A 23,303-nucleotide genomic window follows, 5' to 3' on the forward strand; every position below is an offset into this window, starting at 1 on the left:
AAAATCCTGAATGAGAATAACTATATTAGAAACTATGAAAGAAAACATCAATGACCTTGAGGGCATGCCAATGGAAACTACCCAAAATGAAATACATAGAGAGGAAAAAAACACTAGAGAAAAATGGACATCAGTGACCTGTGGGACAATATATCAAACATTCTACCATACATGTAATTACAGTGGAGTCCCACTGTAAGGGAGGAAGAAGAAAACAACCTGAAGAAATAATGGCAGAAAATTTTGCAAATTTGATGAAAGCTATAAACCTATAGATACAAGAAGCTCAAAAAATACAAATAGAATCAACCTAAAGGAAACTGCACTAAAAAAAATCGTATTCAAACTGCTGAAAACCAGTAATAAAGAAAAAATCAGCCAAGGGGGGGGGAACAACAGCTGGAGTGGGTTTACTAGTATCAGACAAATTGGACTTTAGAACATATAATTTAGAGTTATAAACATTCCCACAAAGAAAACTCCAGGCCTGTGGGGCACCTGGGTGGCTCAGCCAGCTAAACGGTGGACTCTGGATTTCAGCTCAGGTCATGATCTCAGGATCCTGGGATCAAGCCCCACATCGGGCTCTGTGCTCAGTGGGGAGTCTGCTTGAGGATTCTCTCTGTCCTTCTCCCTCTGCCCCTCCCCCCACTTATGTGTGCTCATTCTCGTTCACTCTCTCTCTCTCAAATAAATAAATCTGTAAAAAGAAACAAACAAACAAACAAACTCCAGGCCCAGATGACTTCAATGATAAATTCCACCAAACATTTAAGGAAGAAATAATACTAATTTAACACAAACTGTAGGAAACAATTTCGAACTCATAAGGTCAGCATTACCCAGATGCTAAAACAAAGCAAAAAGACATTTCATGAAAAGAATGACAGACCAATATTCCTCATGAACATAGATGTAAAACTCCCTAACAAAATATTAATAAATCAAATCTAGAAATACATAAAAAGTATAACCAATGAGGTTTATCCCAGAAATCCAACCCAGAAGCCAAGACTTCTCCACCAAGAAGTGACAGAACATGGCTTGCAGTCAGATGTTTTAGCTTCAATCCTAAATTTTGGTCTCCTCTTTCTGTTGTTTCTACTGTACCAGTTCCTGTCCTAGGTACTTAACTCCTAAATTTTATTTTACACAAATTTGCACTTATTTTAAATATAGCGCCATTTCATTCTCTTATTTCAAGTGCCCTTAAGGATTAGTCAGTACATCATTCTTAGAAACCTTTAATGAATCTACCTCTCACTTCTCCCCCAGGCTTCGATAACAATTAACATTTATCTCTTTTATTGTATTCATTACAATGCACTGTAATCTCTGGTTTTCTTGCCCATGGGCCCTTTAAGAACAGAGTCCCTTAAGGTCAAGATCTTATCCATCCTTGTATCCACTACACACTGCACATTATAAATGCTATTGTATAAATCAACATAATATATATCATATTGTATAAACAATGTATTAATTATATACAATTTCAGAGCAGAGAATATGCCTTAAAATTATTTTTTTTCCTTTCGATACACAGTCAAGCACTTACTGATTCATTAAAAAAGGATCTGTTATACATCTGTTTCTTTAGGATTGAATTGCTAGAAAAGAAATAGTAAAGCAGAAAATGTAATGGGACAGTACGGAAAGTGGTCTCTATCTCAATCGTTACTTCACAGAGCAATTCATCAAACATCACCAAAAATTCAATTTTTCTATCCCTATCTTTTTAAAACAATATGTTTTTAACTTTATTTTTTTTGCTTTTTTGAATTTTAATTCTAGTATAGTTAACATACAGTGTTGTATTAGTTTCAGGTGTACAATTTATTGATTCAACAATTCCATACATCACCCAGTGCTCATCACAAGTGAACTTCTTAATCCCCATCACCTATTTCACCCATCCCCCGCCCACCTCCTTTCGGGTAACCATCAGTTTTTTCTCTATAATTAAAAGTCCACTTCTTGGCTTGTCTCTCTTTTTTTTTCTTTTGCTCATTTGTTTCTTAAATTCCACATATGAGTGAAATCATATGATATTTGTCTTTCCCTGACTGATTTATTTCACTTAGCATTATACCCTCTAGCTCCATCCATGTCATTGCAAATGGCAAGATTTCATTTTTTATGACCGAATAGTATCACATTGTGTGTATATATATCCCACCTTATCTTTATCTATTCATCTATCAATGGACATGGGCTGCTTTCATAATTTGGCTATTGTAAATAACACTGCTATAAGCTTAGGGGTGCATGTATCCCTTTAAATTACTGTTTTCGGATTTTTTGAGTAAATAGTCAGTAGTGCAATTACTAGATTGTAGGATAGTTCTATTTTTAACTTTTTGAGGAACCTTCATACTGTTTTCCACAGTAGCTGCACCAGTTTGCATTCCCACCAACAGAGCAAGAGGGTTCCTTTTTCTCCATATCCTTGCCAACATCCATTGTTTGTTGTTTCTTATTTTAGCCATTCTGACAGATATAAGGTAGTACCTCCTTGTAGTTTGTTTTTGAAAGAGACAGAGAGAGCGGGGGGGGGGGGGGGTGGAAGCAGAGAGAGAGAGAATCTTAAGCAGGCTCTATGCTCAGTGTGGAGCCTGACCATGCAGGCTCAATCCCACAACCCTGAGATCATGATCTGAGCTGAAATCAAGTCGGACGCCTAACCAACTGAGCCACCCAGGCACCCCTCTCATTCCAGTTCTGATTTGCATTTCTCTGATGATGAGTGATGTTGAACATCTTTTCCTGTATCTGTTGGCCATCTGTATGTTTTCCTTGGAGAAATGTCTGTTCATTTCTCCTGCCTATTTTTTAATTGGATTGTTTTTTGGGTGTTGGTTTGTATAAGCTCTTCATAGATTTTGGATACTAACCCTTTATCAGATATGTCATTTGCAAATATCTTCTCCCATTCAGTAGGTTGCCTTTTATTTATTTATTTTTTTAAAGATTATATTTATTTGAGAGAGAGAGAGGCAGACAGAGAATGCAAGCAGGGGGACGACCAAAGGGAGAAGGGAGAGGGACAAGGAGACTCCACACTGAGCACGGGGCCCCACGCGGGGCCCGATCCCACAACCCAAAGATCACGACCTGAGCCAAAACCAAGAGTCAGACACTTAACTGACTGAGCCACTCAGGCACCCCGGTAGTAGGTTGCCTTTTAGTTTTGTGAATTGTTTCCTTCATTGTGCAGAACATTTTTATTCTGATGTAGTCCCAACAGCTTATTTTTGCCTTTATTTCCCTTGCCTCAGGAGACATATCTAGAAAAATGTCGCTACAGCTGATGTCAGAGACATTACTGCCTGTGCTCTCTTCTAGCACTTTTATGGTCTCAAGTCTCACATTTAACTAAAACAATGTTTTTATATAGACATCACATTCAATGCTGTTCCTCTCATTTGAATGTCTGAAACCTCTTTTATTGCACAACCTCTCAAGTTATAAACATAGGTAAAACAAATGAGGGCTCAGGAGAAGGCACATTAAAATGTTAATAAGATGAAAAATGTATTTTTCAACTGATCAAGGTTTTGAGATTACGTTTTTTATTGTAATAGGTAGTATTCCCTTGACCTCGCTCATAAAGCTCCAACTTAAAGATGCAATATACCTATGTAAAAGGCAACAGAATTACATGTTCTTGGTCAGTTAAAATGGCAATAATTTTGCAGCTTATCTGCCATTTGGGGGTGGTCTCAATTCCCAGTGGCCTAGGGTCACTAAATGCCAAAAATAATTTGGGGGTACATCAAAAACTAATGATGTAATGTATGGTGATTAACAACAATAAAAAATAATTTGGGGTGATTATTTACAAATTAATTCACAGGGAAAAGATATATATGTATTCTTTAAAACCAGAAGACATGGGAACTTGAGATCAGAATTACTCAACATCATCTATTTCCATCTTTTAGTTCTGTGTTGAACAATGTTTGGCCTCTATATCTTAAAAGGATTTTATTATTTATAGCCTTCAAGTGAACCTAACTGGCACAGAGAGCAGAAGGAGCTAGGTCCCAATAACTCACTGGGTTTTAATTCAATGTTTGGGCAAAGTATGCCCTAGAGAAGCTATATGCAGTCCAAGTCTTTAAGCTATCCCCAGGAGCTATTTTACTGTTTAAGTTTTGTTTTACAAACAATTGTATTTTTCTTTTCTGTTTATCCTTCCCTTTCTCTCTCCCCTTCCACCCCCACACCCAAACCATACCATTTTATCTTTTTCTCAGTAGATACTAACTTCTACATTTGGAAAGTGCCCCCTGGCTCATCTTAACATACCCAGACTGGTTATATGACCAACTGCCTACCACAGAAAGCCAGATTTCACAGGTATAGTTATTGAGTCAGCAAATGGTTATTTTAAGTCCACTAAGGTTTCAGGCACTGTTTCAGACTGAGGATGCAGCTCAGAGAAAGCTCCTGTTCTCATGAGCTTCCTTTCAGCAGAGAGATCCAGGTATTAAACAAAGAAATAAGAAGGTAATAACAGGAAACAACGAATGCTATGAATAAAATAAGCAACATAAAGTGCTAGAGATTTGAGAAATGTGGGTATAACAGGGTAATTAGGGATGACCTCTCTAAGAAGGTGAAAACTTGAGTCCTAAATGATGAAATGGTGCCACCCACCAGAAAAACTGAGAAAAGACACAATGAACAGAAATGGAAGATTCTCAAAGTTAGTGTAGTGTGTTTGAGGAATAAAAGACACTCATCTGTATGACCACAGTTAAATTGTCAAAATCAGAAATAAACACCGACACAATACTACCCTCTAATCCACAAACCCCATTCAAATTTCTCTGATCATCTCTATCATGTTCCTTATAGGTCCAGGATCCACTCCATAATCACACATTACACTTAGTTATGTTTCTTTTTTCTCCTTCAATCTAGAACAGTTCTAGCTTTCCCTATTCCATGATCTTAACATTTTGGGAAAGTACAGTCCGGTTAACTTGGTAAAATGTCCTCCAGTTTGATTTTCCCCATGATTTGTCATTTTTGGAAGGATTACCACAGAAGCAATGCTGTGTTCTGTCAATGCATCATATTAGGAGGCATATGATGTTAATTTTAATACTTGGTTAAGGTTTTCCTTAAAGCTTTTCCTAATGTAAAGCTAATTATACTCATGTTGTATTTATCAAGTAGTTAGTGTTTTGTGGAGATGTTCTGAGATTAAGTTAATATCTTCTTCCTCATTCCTTTTATTCCTCATACTTGTTTTAGTATCCACTGATAATTCATGCCTTAATGGGTTATTACTACGATAGTTACCCAATGGTAATTTTCCAATTCCATCATTCTTTCCAGATCAGTGGTTGTCAAATGAGGATGAGGGATGCAATTTTGCCTCCTCATTACAATTTGGCAATGCCTGAAGACATTTTTGCATTTCACAACTAGAGGTTGGGGTTAGGAGGGATGCTACTATCTAGTAGGTAGAGGTCAAGGATAATGCTAAACATCCTACAATGCACAGGACAGTTCCTCTCCCACTCAAAAGAACTCTCTTGCCCAAAATGTGATTAGTGCCAAGGTTCTAGATTACTAAATGACATGCAGAATTTTCTCTCTCATTTATATATTTATTAATATTAGTATGGAATCATGGAGTCCTATTTTACTGAAAGGGTTACAACATTTATTTTCATACTCAAATTGTCTCAAAATTGGTCAGTGGTAACTCTTCAAACCTGTTATTATGTCCTTTGAGCATGTGTCAATTACTGTTTGAGGACTTCTTACTTTATGAAGTAAAATACCCAGTGCTAGCAGTCAGCCATTTCTTCAAAGATCCCTGGTTCTTTTTAGTGGAGAGTATTTAGAAACCAAGGTCTGGGTGCTAGGTGTGATCACTGCTATCATACCCAGACCAAGCAGGAAATACACACACTCACACACACACACACCCATACCTACCTAGCAAAGCAATGAGACCAGGCCGCTACCTCTAATTCTAACTCAACACCACAGTTTGTTTTAGCCTTCCCCCTTTCCATATTTGTAATTCCCTTTGTTGACATTGAGAAACTGAGCTCCCATTATCCTCAGTGTATTTGCTTATCTCCATCCCTTGATGATAATCAATTTCTCAGCTATAAAGCAGAAAACTTAACTCCAGATGTACCCACCCACTACCCTCTCACCTCCCAGTCTCTGCACATATTTGAACCTAAACCTTGACTCCGACAAAAGGGAAGAGAGAAATGGGTAGGAAGAAAGGCTAGTTAGAAAGTCTGGCCCCGAACATGCCACTTATATCCCCACTCCTACTACTAGTTGAAAACTTGACCCCAAAGGAGGGTAAGGAGAAAGATGAACCAGATTCTATTTTTTTCTGCTCTTTTTTTTTTTCGTTTATTATGTTATGTTAATCACCATACATTACATCATTAGTTTTTGATGTAGTGTTCCATGATTCATTGTTTGCATATAACACCCAGTGCTCCATGCAGAACGTGCCCTCTTTAATACCCATCACCAGGCGAACCCATCCCCCACCCCCCTCCCCTCTAGAACCCTCAGTTTGTTTCTCAGAGTCCATAGCCTCTCGTGGTTCGTCTCCCCCTCCGATTTCCCCCCCTTCATTTTTCCCTTCCTATTATCTTTTTTTTTAAACATATAATGTATTATTTGTTTCAGAGGTATAGGTCTGTGATTCAACAGTCTTACACAATTCACAGTGCTCACCATAGCACATACCCTCCCCAATGTCTAGACATTGGGCAGATTCTATTTTTTTTTTAAAAGATTTTATTTATTTATTTGTCAGAAAAAGAGAGAGAGCGCACAAGCAGGGGTAGCTGCAGGCAGAGGGAGAAGCAGGCTCCCCCCTGAGCAAGGAGCCCGATGCAGAACTCGATCCCAGGACCCTGGGATCGTGACCTGAGCCAAAGGCAGACGCTTAACCACTGAGCCACCCAGGCGTCCCATGAGCCGGATTCTAAAACAAGTGCCATGTACTCCATGTAGGTACAAGTCCTGCCTATATCTAGTATATAGAATTTTATGCTTCTCAAAATGAAAAACATTAAGCTGGCTTTTATATAACATATATGACATATAATTTATATGTATAAGTTTATATATAATATGATTTATAGTTTATAACAAAAATGGTATTAAACCACTTAAAAGAATCTGCTGTGAAACAAAGCCAGATAATTAACTTGAAAAATATGGTCAAAATTAGTGTGCTATTTCTAAACGGTATGTGAGAAACTTCTGGAAAAATTTGTTCCACAGATCATAATGTAAAATCAGTGTGTTCCACTTAAGTAGATAGAAATGATAAATAATAGCATAGGAAAAAAATCATAATTTAACGGGAAAAAGCATTTATAAGAATTTCCCTGGGAAATTTACAATTAAAAAAAGAAAAAAAAAGATACCAAAAAAACTGTGCTAAACGCGCACGCACACACACACACACACACACAGATGTGACATTAAAGAGAAATTCAATGGTGACAATTCTAAAATAATATATGTAAGTTGAGACTATCTGTAAGCATTTAAATGTTATACCTCTTATAATAAATGAAACTAATTATAATCCCAAACTCACCATTTACTAGAGAACAATTTAAACAATGGATTCTATATAAGTTTCCCTTTTAAATAATGACAAGTTTTTTTAAAGACTTAACTAAATTTAATCCTTAAAAGGCAGGATGACAAAAAAGTGCTTGGCTAGGAACTTTCAGTGCAATGCTCTAATTAAAAGCAGGAAATATAATTAGAGGCATACTAAATCATAAAGCAAAATGCCCAATTATCAAGAGAAACTTAAATTCTATTACCGCTTAGTATCCTTCCAGTACATTTCTTTTTGCCTAAGTTAGCCAGAGTCAGGTTTTTTTGCTCGCAATCAAAGAAGCTTAAGGGATACAACTAGGTACCCTAGTTCTAAGTTAAATGTGGCCTCTTGAAAATGGGACATCTTTATTTATGAAATTTTTATTTATGAATTTATGAATCTTTATTTATGAAATGGATTAGTTCAAAACCATAACGAAAAAAGCTTTAATTTTAGGCACAGTCAGATGGGGAGGTGGGGGGGGGGAAGGGCTACTGAGTTAATATAGAAAAAGCTAAAGTCTTCTTTCTAATTATCACCAGGTAATTTCTGTTGGAAATTTGGGAATAGAGTCAGCATTCGATATATATTGCATATACATGAGTATCAATTCATTTGTTTTTCTTTCTGAAGGCAAACTGTGATCTAATGCATCATTTGGTTTCCTATGCACATCACTTTCCACTTTTAAAACTTAAAAAATGAGTTTTTATTATCATGGATGAACTGAAACTCGGTTTGAAAATATTTTTATGTTTATTTTAAAAATCTTTACTACGTTTCCCCCAAAAGTAACACACACTTGAAACAAATCAAACAATACAAAGTATAATAGAGGAAAGGTTAATTTTTCCTGTACCTTATCCCCTCAAGTCCCACTTTCCTAAAATAACCAATTCTGATAATTTGCTATATATGCACAGCTTTTGGAATATTACCACAGTTTCTTTTTATAAAAATGAAATGACATTACACACGTTACTAAATGCACTTAACAATACATCTCGGACATCCCTCTGGAGTATATAGCATATAACTCAATTCATCCTTTTTAATCATTGCATCCTAATCCATTGTATAGATACACTGTAATTTATCCAATAATTCCATTACTGATGGTAACAGACTCATCAGACTGTTTCCAATCCAAATAATGCTGTAATCAACATCCATGTACATGTGGCCTGATGTACTAGAGGACAGATATCAAAAAGTGGGATTGCTAGGTTGCAAGGAATAAAAAATGATACTTCATTTTCTTAAAAAACCTTGTATATGTAAAAGGTTTTATAGACACAAAAATAAAGAGAATAGGAAATAATGAACTCCCATTTACCCATTATTTAACAGTTGTCAAATTTTAATGTTGTTTTCCCCTTATCTGTGAAATTTAAACAAGTCCCATTTTAAAAGTTTTGTCTCCATGAATGGCTCTGAAGTTTATTAAAATCCTTTTTGGAACATTAGTTACATAGTAACCGCCAGCATTTGTAGCTTCTTTAATATTGTACATAACAACTTAAAAAAAAGTCACCCATAATATTCACTTCCTCCCTCTACTAAGCTCTTCGCAATAGAGAAACAGCAGAATCAAAGCATCTCAAGATAGTAGAAAAAGACACTAGGAAAGATCATCCTAAAAGCATGAAAAGACCTTGAAAAGGAAAATATCAGGCAGGCATAGAGGTATACTAAGTGACAGAGGCAACAAAGAGAAAGAAAGGAATAACATTAAGTAGATTTTTAAAAGCTAGCATTAGCTGGTAGGGAAAGTACTTAAGGGATTGCTGGTGGTCCGAGTGGGAAATTTAAGCAAAGAAAGAGCAATTCATGAGGAACAGGACATGCTATTTGAATGTATTTTAGAACTAGCCGCTTAAAATATATTGCACTGATGATCAGAAAGCTAGGAGAATAGCCACTTAGCGCTCAGCCAGCAAAAGATATTTGGAGGGAAAAACATTACCAATGTGTAACAAAATATTTATTTTGTTTCTCTTCAAATATAAGTAACATCCCTACTAAAGAAAAACAATATAAAATATGTGTATAGGTACACATATAATGCAGAAGGGATACTACACCTAAATGTGTTCCTCGAAAAATAGCATGTAAAGAAAATTTAAATGCACTAGAGACAAGGGCTATTTAAAGGAATCCTAAAGTAAATTATTTTGTACGGTGAACATTTTATAAAATAATTATATCCTAATTTATTTAAAGTGTGGTTCACCTTTTTAGAATATTAAATTCCCTAATCCACAAAGCATGTATTGATTGTTCACTATATGCCAGGCATTGTACATAATAGAACAAAACATCACTCCTGCTCTCTAGGAGCTTACAATCTAGTGAGTGATTTAGACACAACTAGAGTACAATGTGATATGTTTCAATGGTATATTTTCTCATTTAAGTCTGCAGGTAAACACAAGAAGGGACCACCAAACTGTAGCTTAGGAGAGGCAGGAAAGGATTTATAAAGCAAGTGGCATATGAGTTGAATCTTGAAGGCTGAAGAGTAATTCAGAAATGAGGGAGAAAATAATTTCTACAACTTGTACAAAGCTTGGTGATTCATCTCAATACATTTAAGCTGGAAATATTTTTTTAGCATAGATTTGACAAGAACCATATGTGGTCTACTGACATGAAGTTTTAAAAATTTTATTCCATTTTAAGCTGTTAACAGCATTTATGTGAGATTGACGTGTGTGTGCATGTGTGTATACGTATATATGTTAAAAATGATGACTAAAGATGTTAGTAAGAATCCACATATTAGCTTCCATGCTCTTCCTAATACCACACCTACAACAAAATAAGTACATTTGAAAATAAAACAATGGTCCATAAATGCATGAAAAGATAACAGGAAAAAGCTGACTACTTAATCAGCACTGAGAAAAAGCCATTTCCAGCTCTGTGAATTGAGGTAAGAATGGGCTAAATAGAGGATCTGTTGGAAATATATTTACAAAACAGTTAGACCTTGAAATCTTATCTCCCACTCCAGACAACTGGGCAACTAACTCTGTCAGATATCTTCCAGTCTAGTCTCCAAAGAGTATAAATACTCTTAAAATAAGAGTCTCTGGACTGGACAGCATTAGCTCAGTAGAGGGTAGTGGGGGGTGAGGTAAAATATTGTTTAAAAGGGAGATGGAGTAACTGAATGTTGAGACTCTTCTTCCTACCCAACTCCTAACATGTTAGCTGCTAAGGTATACACACTCACCAAAGCAGTGGACTCAAAAGTGTTCTCTGGGAAACAGACCAGCTCAAAAGAAACACCTAAACATATAGACATCCAGGGTTCCCTAACAAACAGCTGGATCATCCCACAGTAAAACCCATAATCAACAAGCTAGGCTATCACAGTAGTACTCAATTAGTTGTGCAGTGTACAACTCTTAAAGATCACCAGATATTTGATGAAGGCCTCTATCATAAAAGACAGAGGCCAAAGAAAACAAATGGAAAAAGTAACTTGAAGGAAATGGAGAAAATAAAAAGAAAAAAAAAATTCCAGTAATATATTTAAAAAACTAAGAGAAACAATCAAGAAATATAAAAAGAATGCAATGGCAGGGGCGGGGAGGGCAACTAAGAAAAAAGGGTCATTAAAAAGGTATAAAAATTAGAAACGAAAAATTTAACAGGAAGGTTGAAAGATACAGTTATAGAAATAACCTTGAGAGTAAAGAAAAAAGATAAAAATATAGAAATACAAGATGAAAAGGTAATTTTGAGAACCTGTCCAAGAAAAAGAAGGTCCAGAAAGACATCAGCAAAAATAGAAGAAAGGACATCATTAAAGAAATAATTCAAGAAAATTTCCCAGAATTGAAAAAATATGACTTTCTAAACTCAAAGTGCCTACCAAATGTTCAACACAATATTTAAAAACAGAGCCACACCTAGGTATATCTTAAAAATTTAGAACACTGAAAATAGGAGAAGATTCTGTCAAATTCCAGAGAGAACAGATTTCATAAAAAGATATAGAATTAGAATAGCATTAAACTTCTCAAATGCAACACTTGAAGCTACAACACACTGCTGTATGATTGTGAAAAAGAAACTATTTTAAATTCTATCATTTTATATACAACCAAATTATCACAAGGTCTCAAAAAATTACTTCCCTTGGGGCACCTGGGTGGCTCAGTCATTAAGCATCTGCCTTCAGCTCAGGTCATGGCCCCAGGGTCCTGGGATCGAGCCCCACATCGGGCTCCCTGCTCAGCGGGAAGCCTGCTTCTCCCTCTCCCACTCCCCCTACTTGTGTTCCTTCTCTCGCTGTGTCTCTCTGTCAAAAAAATAAATAAAATCTTAAAAAAAAAAAATTACTTCCCTTACTTTCTCAGGAAGCTACTGGAGTTCATAATCCTCAAAATGATGGAGTAAACAAAAAGGGAGTCATGGGATTTTGGAAATAAGATCCAACAAAAAAGGGAGGTGAAGAAAATCCCCAGGATGATAGTGAAGGAAGATTTCAGGATGAAAGGTTTATAGCAGGCCTAGAGAGGAGACCAGGTCAGAATGCATCAAAAAAGACTTCTTAAACATGAAATTGATGGTCTACATATGGATAATTTTAACTGAAAATACATTAAGCTTTAAAAATATACAAATATTTTGTGTCCTGAGACAATATGTTCAACCATTAGATTTATATTTAACGTAGTTAGAGTTAGTCAAGCCATATTCTTGCCAATATTCTAAAAATTGTTATCAGGCTCAATTCTTCATTGATGAAGCAATGTAGTTCTTTTAAGTTATTTTAAAAAGATGTTTGCTGGTGAGATTTAAGACATAATTCACAGATCATCCAAGTACCTGGATGCATCAGACACTGAGATGTGTATCCATATTTTAACACACAGTAGTTTCTTCAACATGTTTTAAGAATGTTTTATTCCTTTGTGGTAGTTTAAAGTTGAGAAATCATTTGTGAATTGAAAATGCAGGACAGCACATAATAGGCACTTAATAAAAACACTTGTTGAGATTGCTTTTTCTTTTCCAATCTATAAACAAGAAGAGGCAAGTGAAGATAAAGTTAACTATATATTTTACATATACACACACCTGTACACACACACAACATACATTCACAAATATTTAAAATTTCTCCTATGGCTCTACATTAATTTTCAATTTCATTTTTTACCATATTTCACAATTTTAATTCAAATGGTTAAGTTTCAAAAATACGTTTTCTTAAAGGTACTGGCTGCGGACAAATACTGTAAATAGTATCAGCTTATTTTTTATTAAATAGAACAGAAATATTTTATAATAGTTGTTGCCATTCTTAGAAAGTATGGGTAAAAAATATTTCCCCAAAATGAATGATTAACCTGTTGAATTAAAAAAAGCTTATCTCCCTCTAGCTGCCATCTTGCGTCCCCGCGTGTGTGCTCCTAATCTCAGCTGGTCCGCCCAAGACTCCCTGAGCGCCAACCCTATTCCCCTCGCGCGGTCCCATTTCCGCTCCAACAAGATGAAAGAAACTATCATGAACCAGGAGAAACTCACCAAACTGCAAGCACAAGTGCGCTTTGGTGGGAAAGGAACTGCTCGCCGAAAGAAGAAGGTGGTTCATAGAACGGCTACAGCAGATGATAAAAAACTTCAGTTCTCCTTAAAGAAGTTAGGGGTAAACAATATCTCTGGTATTGAAGAAGTGAATATGTTCACAAACCAAGGAACAGTGATCCACTTTAACAACCCCAAAGTTCAGGCATCACTGGCAGCGAACACTTTCACCATTACAGGCCATGCTGAGACAAAGCAGCTGACAGAAATGCTACCCAGTATCTTAAACCAACTTGGTGCAGACAGTCTGACTAGTTTAAGAAGACTGGCTGAAGCTCTGCCCAAACAATCTGTGGATGGAAAAGCACCACTTGCTACCGGAGAGGATGATGATGATGAAGTTCCAGATCTTGTGGAGAATTTTGATGAAGCTTCCAAGAATGAAGCAAACTGAATTGAGTCAACTTCTGAAGAACATAAGACTTGAAGAAGTTACTGGGAGCTGCTATTTTATATGACTGCTTTTTAAAATTTTGTTCATGGATCTGATAAAATCTAGATCTCTAATATTTTTAAGCCCAAGCCCCTTGGACACTGCAGCTCTTTTCAGTTTTTGCTTATACACAATTCATTCTTTGCAGCTAGTTAAGCTGAAGAAGCCTGGGAATAAAGTTTGAAACAAGGTTAATAAAGTTCTTTGCCTAGGGAAAAAAAAAAAAAAAGACTTATCTCCATCACAGGAATAAAAGGCACAGTGTAATATAGTCAATGTTATTGTAATAGTGTTGCATGGTGACAGATGGTAGCTATACTTATGGTGAGTACGGCATAATGTATAAACTTGTAGGATCATTATTTTGTACACCTGAAACTAATGTAACATTGTATGTCAACTACACTCAAAATAATTAATTTTTTAAAAAGGCCTTTTGGAAAAGAAATTACAAGTATTTAATAAGCTTTGATAAACAAAATGACTAATCAGAATTGACTCTTCTTAAGTAGATAACTAGACAATCTGAAAAATATACAAAGATGCCTTAAAGTTGTCCAAATGTATAATACATAACAGAGGTTGCAAATTCACATGTCCATGGGTGGAGTGGTAAGAGGGCAAAATAGAGAATGTGCTCAGACCCAGATAATAATAACCATGTGAGCTGAGACTCAGACTGCTAGATCATTATGTTTCTTTAAGAGAAAATTCTATGTGAATTTTCCTATTTTCAAATCTTGGCAGTAATTCATTTTTTCTCATTTGCTAATCAAAATATTTATGTGTTCTGAATTCGACTTCTATAGCTGTGGAGCTTGTAGTATACATCCTCTAACACTGAGACCCAGATTTACCTCTCTGTTAGGCAGAATAGTGTATCAAATACAAATACACTTGTATAGAACGGATGGATTCGTGTGGATATGACTAAGGATTCAAATGATTCAATGCATACTTGTTGAATACCACTTGAGCCAGACCTTGTACAAGTCACTATGGTGGAATAAAGAAGTACAACTGGATACAAGTAATTAATGTAAGTTTCCAATCTTTCTCTCTTTGTCTTCTAAAAATGGGCATAAATAATTTATCATCCAAACGAGGACTTTTCTGGGAGTGAAAAGAGCTGTGTTAATAATTAGGCTAAGAATAACAGGTGTAAACTGGGACCATGCCAGACAAACCAGGCTGTACAGTCACCCAACCTAAGAGAAACTGGTCTGCTTCACTTTCCTCCTCTCTGCCTACCCCAGGCTCACACTGTCCAAGCAGGATCCTGTCTTGTCAGGCTAACTCTTCAGTACTGTGACAAATAATTAGAAGGAAATGGGGTAAAAAGGAAGATGAGAGTTGTCTTTTGATAGAAAGCATGAGAATTGTTTTCTAAGATTTTTTTGTTTTGTATTTAAGAGGTGCAGAACCAGCAGCAACATGGGATGGCAGCGGATGGGTGAGGGGAAAAAAGAAAAGAAAAATTGCTAAAGAATGCACCTTGCTTTCATGTCATTTAATCAAGAGGTAAAACATTCAAGTGATTTGAAAATCCTTTTGTTGATGGACTTAAGACTAACATCCTCTAAGACTGAACCAGAGAGGATATGGTTTTATGAATATTACAGAAGTATAAGACACCATCCCTGCAATCTGGGGGGGAGGGGGGTAAATTCAATTTTGGGAGAAAAAGATTAACAAAGAATACAATATAATACAAAATTGAGTGCTAAAGAATAACATATGCACTACAAACCTGTAGGACTTGAGAGAGAGAGAGAGATCAAACAGAGCAATATGAATTGATCTCTCCCTTCTTATTGTTCTCATTTCTCCTTGAAAGGATCCAGGGGACAAGCACAAGCAGAGGAGTTGTGTTTTACATGAATATATGCTACTTCTCAATTGTACATAATGACAGTCCAACCAATTCCCATTAAATTCTGATTGGGTTGTCAAATATTAAAATAATTAAAATATTAAAATAAAATATTAAAATAAAACCAAAGTCCAGGATTAATCAAAATACTATTTTTCTTTCTTTGACTATCATATAATCAAAAAATGATACTTTATTTAAGTTGTAATTCTGGATTCCACCACATCTTACAGTCTGAAACTAAGGGACCCCTGGTAAATGGCAATGACACAGAAGTCTGGCCTCCAAAAACATGAATGGGCAAAAGCTTCAAACACACCATGAATTTACCACTAGGAGCAAAGACTCTACCTGATCCAGCATACTAGGACAAGCAGATCATGAGCATGTGGAGCATCTACAACACACAGGATGCATCCACTTGTTCCAGCTCATATACCCAGAATGATCTGAAACTTTTCCTTATTCCTTCCATGAACTATCCCCACCTCCCCAGGATAAAGCACAAATAGATTCAGGGATAGGAGTAGAAGGTGAAGGGTGAGAAGGAAAAACATGAGAAAGATGAGATACATATGCATAAACACTAAATTCATTCAATCATCAAATAGTTTGTTCACATCAAGCATTCAGAGGGTAGCATAACACACATAGGCCATACAAGTGTCCAAATATCCATAATTCCCCTGTGGAAAGGCTGGCCACAAACCAAACAACTTTGCTAAAGACAAGAATATCCTTTCTGCCAAGCTTTTTGTGTGACATATATTTATGTTAAGCAATTCTTAAATATCACTATAGCCATAAGCTTGAGAAACGCATTGAGTACCTCAGAGAAAGGGCTATGTAAAAACATAAATCACTGGTACTACTGTATTATTGTGCAAAAAAGCAGCACTTCCCAAAGAGGAAAAAAAAAAAAAAACCCGATATAAAACAAAAGCCACATTAGGTTTCAGACTATTAAGAGAAAATGCATTCTTTTGCCCGATTCTCACTCCCCAAATCCCCACTCCATTAGATTGTCAACTACCTCTCAGGAACTCTACAGAGCCCATTTCCAGTGACCTTTAATCAGTCTCCTCTGAGATACAATCCACTGGACAGAATTCTTTTCCATTTGCCAAAGTTATTTTCTAGCACTCCAAGTTACCACTTTTAGTTCCAATTCCCACAGTGAACTTTTAAAATTCATTTCTCGCCACTTTGGGGAAATGCTACCTTCAAGAACTATAGAATAGTTATAAATTCCTGTGTAAAAACCTACTAAATATTAATTTTTAAGCAAGTTATCTGAGTATCAGTTTCCTCATCCCTTGCAAAGTTAAGAAGACTAAATGGGAATAATATTCACAAAGTTCCTGATAAATCCTATGGGGGGTGCAAAAAAAATGGCAGCTCTTTAAAAGAAGATGGAAAAAGAAGTACTACTCAGTATTTGCTCAGAGGGGAAAGGAAAAAAGATTTGTTTGGCATGTATCTCTTCTGCTAAAACTTGGAGGCACCTAAATTAGGAACATTCCTTCAACTACTTAAAAGAGGGAAAAACTAGCAGGTTCATGGCAAAGATATGAACTACACTCCAGTGTTACTGCAGTGATTAAGCATAACACATGTGATGAATCTACAAAGGATTATAGGGTTTATTTCACTCTTTTCTCATGATAGCAGCACCTCCTATTATCAAAGAGAATCATTCCCACTCTATAATTTTTTATTTCAAATGAAAAATTTTGAGTAGAGTCGACACACAATGTTCTATTACAACAGTGATTCAACGTGTTTCTCTGTTATGCTATGCTAACTACATGTGTAGCTCCCATCTGTCACCATACAACAATTTGACAGTATCATTGACTATATTCCCTATGCTATAACTGGAAGCCTGTATTTCCCACACCCCTTTATCCAATTTGCCCACCTCCTCACCCCCCCTTCCCTCTTCAACCACCAATTTGTTCTCTGTATTTATAGGTCTAATTCTGCTTTTTGTTTGTTCATTCACTTGTTTTGTTTTTTAGATTCATGTGAGTGAAATCATGTTCTTTGTCTTTCTCAGTCTGACTTATTTCACTTAGTATAATACCCTCCAGGTCCATCCATGCTGTCACAAATGGCAAGATCTCATCTTTCTTATGGCTGTGTAATATTCCATTGTGTATATATCACATCTTCCTTATCTATTTATCTGTCAGTGGACACTTGGGTTGCTTCCATACCTTGGCTATTGTAAAAAATGCTGCAATAAACAAAGGGGTGCATATAGCTTTTCACATTAGTGTTTTCACTTTTTTTTTTTTTAAGATTTTATTTATTTATTTGACAGAGAGAGACACAGCGAGAGAGGGAACACAAGCAGGGGGAGTGGGAGAGGGGGAAGCAGGCTCCCCGCAGAGCAGGGAGCCTGATGCGGGGCTTGATGCCAGGATCCTGGGATCATGACCTGAGCCGAAGGCAGACGCTTAATGACTGAGCCACCCAGGCACCCCAGTGTTTTCACTTTCTTTGGGTAAATACTGAGTAGTAGAATTATTGGATCATATGGTATTTCTATTTTTAATTTTTTGAGGAAACTCTATATTGTTTTCCACAGTGGCTATACCAGTTTATGTTCCCACCAAAAATGCACAAGGGTTCCTTTATCTCCACATTCTTATCAACACTTGTTATTATCTTGTCTTTTTGATTGTAGCCATTTTGACAGGCTTAAGGTGTTATCTTGTCATGGTTTTGATTTGCATTTCCCTGATGATGAGTGATGTTGAGCATCTTTTCATGTGCCTTTGGCCATCTGTATGTCTTCTCTGGAAAAATGTCTATTCAGGTCCTCTGCCCATTTTTCAATCAAATAAAAATTTTAAAAGTGAACTAAAACAAGAGGTCTTCTAAACGTTCCCTCCCTGGTAAATATTAATAACAAATGAGTAGGACTCTGTTTATGACTTAGGAACATGCTTACCCAATACTGTGTCAAAAGAAAAAACCTCCCTGACAACTATGGAGCTAGGTAGTCAGATAGCTGGAGATATATATGGCTAGGAAAACTACCATGTAGAAACCTAGCCTACCCTCTAGAAATTTTTTCTAACTTACCCTTCAAAACTCTTTCTCACAAAGACTACAAACTACATGTACATTGTGATTCTCAAGAAGGGCAAAGTGCCGGGCACCTGGGTGGCTCAGTCAGTTAAGCATCTGCCTTTGGCTCAGGTCATGATCCCAGAGTCCTGGGATCGAGTCCCGCATCAGGCTCCCTGCTCAACAGGGAGTCTGCTTCTTCCCCTCCTCCCCCTTCCCCCTGCTTGTGCTCTCATTCTCTCTCTTTCTCTCATGCTCTCTCTCAAATAAATAAAATCTTAAAAAAAAAAAAAAAGGGCAAAGTGCCAAATCCAGTGCCAGTGATGCATACCACCAGCTCCCCACTGAAACTGGGGCCTACGACAGTCTCAGGGCCACTGACCATCAATGTAAAATGTAAAACTGACCATCAATGTAAAAACTGTATAATGCACTGAAACCTAAAATTTATTTTTTAACAAAACTTGTAAATTATCTATGCCCAAGCCCAATATTCTGCCACTAACTGACATTTTAAGCCTCTTTGTACTCCCCCCCAATGTAATATGGGGCTAGAATGATTTGATCTCTGATTTCTTATCTCATAAGAGTATTGGGAGAGTAATACATTGACATCTAACATGGTCTGAGCTCCTTGGAGAAACGTGCTATTTTAAAACAAAATATTTTATATTTTTCACTGGTAAAATGAATTGCTCCCTTTTTTCACAGAGCTGTCCTTAGCTATTTGAGATTTTATCACAGCTTTCACTCAAAAAAATTAATACTCAATTTGGAAGTTAAAGAGTACCTACTTTTTATTTTGAAATGAAAAGAATATTGCTTATTCCAGTTATAAAACCAGCATGTGCCATAAAAAAATCAAATGATACTGGAAAGTATAAAGGAGAAAGTAATAATCATTCATAACCCCAGTACCCCAACAAAACATGATGAACATTAAGATATAGTTCTATGCATGTACCTACATACACACATACTTAATGGGTATCTATGTATTTTACAGAAATAAGATCATATTCCCAAAGTGATTTTTTAACCTAATATGATTTAGAGATCTTGTACAGCTATATAATACTCCATTTCCATGGATTATCCATAATCAACCTGTCAATTAAAATTAAAGATTGATGCTTTTTCCAGTTGTTCTTTGTGCTACAATGAACTCTTTTATATTCCATCTTTCTATAATGGTTTCATTAGCTTTTAGAAAAGCAATTATTTTTTTTTAAAGATTTTATTTATTTATTTGACAAAGACGCAGAGAAAGAGGGAACACAAGCAGGGGGAGTGGGAGAGGGAGAAGCAGGCTTCCCGCCAAGCAGGGAGCCCGATGTGGGGCTCGATCCCAGGACCCTGGGATCGTGACCTGAGCTGAAGGCAGACGCTTAACTGACTGAGCCACCCAGGAGCCCCTAGAAAAGCAATTATTAATCAAAATGATATGGATACTTATAATTATGAAAAATATTGCCAGATCACCTCTAAAAGTGGAATCACTTACCCTCCAACCAACAGTAGTTGAAAAGCCCCATTTCCCTATAATTCACTGATTATTGCCTATCTTCTCTCATCTTTGCCTTTTTGATGAACAAAAATGGTATCTCAGTGTTTTAATTGCATTTCATTACTTCATTCCTAGTAAAATAATCATTTGATGTGTTGTTTGTAGAGCATTGGTATTTCTTTTGTGAAATAACTTGTCCTAATTTTTGGCTAAGTTTTGTCTTCTTATAGATTTGCAATCTGTTTTTGCTATTGCTTTGTGGGAGCTCTTTATTCAATAAAGAAAATACATCTTTCTCTGCATATATGTCTCAAATAATAACCAGTTTGTCATTTGTCTTTCAACTTCTTTGATGCTTTTTAAATCTTTATTTAGTCAATATATTCACCTTTAAATTCATGGGGTTTGGGCCACACTTAGAAGGGTCTTCCTTATTTTAATATTATAAAATTATTTATCTGAAATATCTAGGAGTGAGGATTTTTACTTAAATATTTAATCCAACTTAAATTTATATTGCTACATAACATAAAGGAGAGATTCAGCTTTGTTATTTTTTCTAAATTTCTAATAAATGGTTCCAGACACCATTTGTTGAAGAATCCATCCTTTCCTCTCCTACTGAAATTCCATCTTCATATGATAAATCACGTATATTTATGTCTTTCCGAACCCTCTATTCTAAAACATTGCTTTATATGTATATGTATTTCTGCATTGACACTCACTGTTTTAATTATGTAGCTTTGCACCATGTTTTCACATAACAAAATAATGTAAAAATATTAAGGACGGCACACACTAAAAATATTTCCTATCTTGTGCTATTTTTTTTTTTTTAAGATTTTATTTATTTGACAGAGAGAGACACAGTGAGAGAGGGAACACAAGGAGGGGGAGTGTGAAAGGGAGAAGCAGGCTTCCCGCCAAGCAGGGAGCCCCATACCGGGCTCAATCCTAGGACCCTGAGATCATGACCTGAGCCGAAGGCAGACGCTCAATGACTGAGCCACTCAGGCGCCCCTTGTGCTATTTTCCAATATCAAATATATTGAAAAGGTTCAAGAATAACAAATGAGACAGATGATATTAATACTAATACACACATAATTTACACAGAGCTCTCACATTACCTAACATTATGTTTACCACACTATAAGTTATTGTTTTTTATTCAATCATAATAAGGAGTTAGATTTGTTCAAAGACTCGCCTAGACAGCTAGTAAATGGCAGAACTAAAACCTGAACTTCATATTCCATGATCCTTCCATGAACCCAGTAAGTTAAAAAGAGAGCAATTATCTATAAAAGCCCAAATTTCTCATTTTTTAATCAAAGAGGTACTTTGACTATACCAAGTACATATTCTATATACATACATCTATATCTACATACACATGGATATGCATATATGTATCATACACCTATACACATACATGCACGTGCATGTACACACACACTTTTATTTGAATGAGGAAACAATTTTTAAATCTAAGCTGATATATCTGAAGCTTTTGATATTCCACTAATATTAAAGGCCTAACTATGTAACACAATAATAATGAAACAAAACCTAAAAATTCGTACTATATTTCCTGAGAGATGGTTACCTTCTCTTGGTTTCCCAAATGCAGCTAAAATGGATAAGATCCTTAGTTATTACTAAACTGAAAGAGATCTGTTTTGGATACATCACAAAACAGGTCCTGCTATCAGACACTAGGAAGGATCTAGAAGCAGGAGACTGTACCTGTGTGCATTAAAAGTCCAGGTCAGCCCTGGGATTCACGGGGGCGGGTGGGGGGGGAAGAATTACCATTGTCACATGTGAGAGTATATGAGGCAGAGGGTCCACAAATTTCTCCAGGAGACTGAGATACCAACCCCATGTAATGTAGCCCAGCCAGGAGAAAAAAATGTTTTTCAAAGAATGGCAGAAGGGGTCTTACCAATACATTCCCCAAATTTAAGCTGCAGTGTTCACCAGGAGTCCTGATTCACACACTAGGTTACTGCAGTGATATATTATTATTGACTTCCTATCCTTTAAAGGCTTATACATACTATATTGCATATACTGTACACAATAAATCGTATAAGAAGTATTACCTCATCTGCTCAAGCTGTCAAATGAAAGATGATATGCTAAGAAAAAGTCCAAATGAAGCTATTATAACCCCAAGCACTAATGAGATTTTACAAATACCAAATAGTTACATTATATACTATAACAACCAAATCTGAATCAACTACGCCTTGGAGAGAATCACATCTTTATTTTTATTTTTTTTAAGATTTTATTTATTTATATGACAGAGAGAGACACAGCGAGAGAGAGAACACAAGCAGGGGGAGTGGGAGAGGGAGAAGCAGGGTTCCTGCGGAGCAGGGAGCCCGATCTGGGGCTCGATTCCAGGACCCTGGGATCATGACCTGAGCCGAAGGCAGACGCTTAACGACTTGAGCCACCCAGGCGCCCCGAGAATCACATTTTTAAAAAATTCATTTCAGTAGAGGAAAGAGATGACTTTGGAGAAAGAGAAAGTGGGTTTGGAAGAGACACAGTATAGTGGGGCTTCTTTGATTAGAGGTTAGGGACTTGCTGGAAAGGAGACTGTGTTCACAGGGAAAGCAGGAGTAAGCGATCTACTCTGGTGCTTGCAGAGTACTCCCCTGTTACCCAGAGTATTCGAGTGACCTGTTATGTGAAACACAGAAGCAGCCAGCACTTCATTTGAGGTGAAGGATGCCATCCTATACTTCTCCCTAGGTAGCAAGATGGCATCTCTTTCCAGGCATGATGAATCAATAGCAGACATAACCTCTCCAGAGAACAGCTTTGATATTTGAAAAGGAAGCAGGTTCTAAAGTAGTAGAACCTAAAGAATGAAATGCATACCTATTCCTAAATAGAGGTACGCAAGAAGGAAGCCTGGCTTTCAAAATAATGTGTTTCCCACGATAGCAAATATATTCTATAGAGCAGTGAATCATTATGCCAAAATGATTGTATGAGATTCATTTTTAATTTCTTCTTACAACATTCGAAGGAATTCAAACTCTGAAAGGATAGCTCAAAAATATAAAACACTTTGCAGATCATATATTTAAAAACACAAAATGCTTCTAAATAATAAAGGTAAATATAAAAAATATTTTCTAATATATCAGGAAATAAGAAACTATCT

The 23,303-nt window shown here is 36.3% G+C and overlaps 2 protein-coding genes across 10 annotated transcripts in view; one reads left to right on the forward strand and one right to left on the reverse strand.

Annotated features, from left to right (window-relative positions):
* CAMKMT (calmodulin-lysine N-methyltransferase) overlaps positions 1 to 23,303 on the reverse strand; it is a 431,738-nt gene that overhangs the window by 389,866 nt on the left and 18,569 nt on the right. The gene's annotated exons all lie outside the window — the stretch shown is intronic.
* On the forward strand, positions 13,014 to 13,864 carry LOC135361774 (transcription factor BTF3-like). Its single transcript, XM_064572531.1, has one exon. The coding sequence runs from the start codon at positions 13,128 to 13,130 to the stop codon at positions 13,614 to 13,616; it is 489 nt and encodes a 162-aa protein (XP_064428601.1). The 5' UTR covers positions 13,014 to 13,127; the 3' UTR covers positions 13,617 to 13,864.

This window comes from Mirounga angustirostris, unplaced genomic scaffold (genome assembly GCF_029215605.1).
Source record: "Mirounga angustirostris isolate CCGP_5_RB_7025 unplaced genomic scaffold, mMirAng1.0.hap1 SCAF_10, whole genome shotgun sequence".
NCBI lineage: Eukaryota > Metazoa > Chordata > Mammalia > Carnivora > Phocidae > Mirounga > Mirounga angustirostris.

Bases quoted from the DNA above. Each gene is read 5' to 3' on its own strand.
- LOC135361774 (XM_064572531.1), top strand. From the start codon at position 13,128: ATGAAAGAAACTATCATGAACCAGGAGAAACTCACCAAACTGCAAGCA.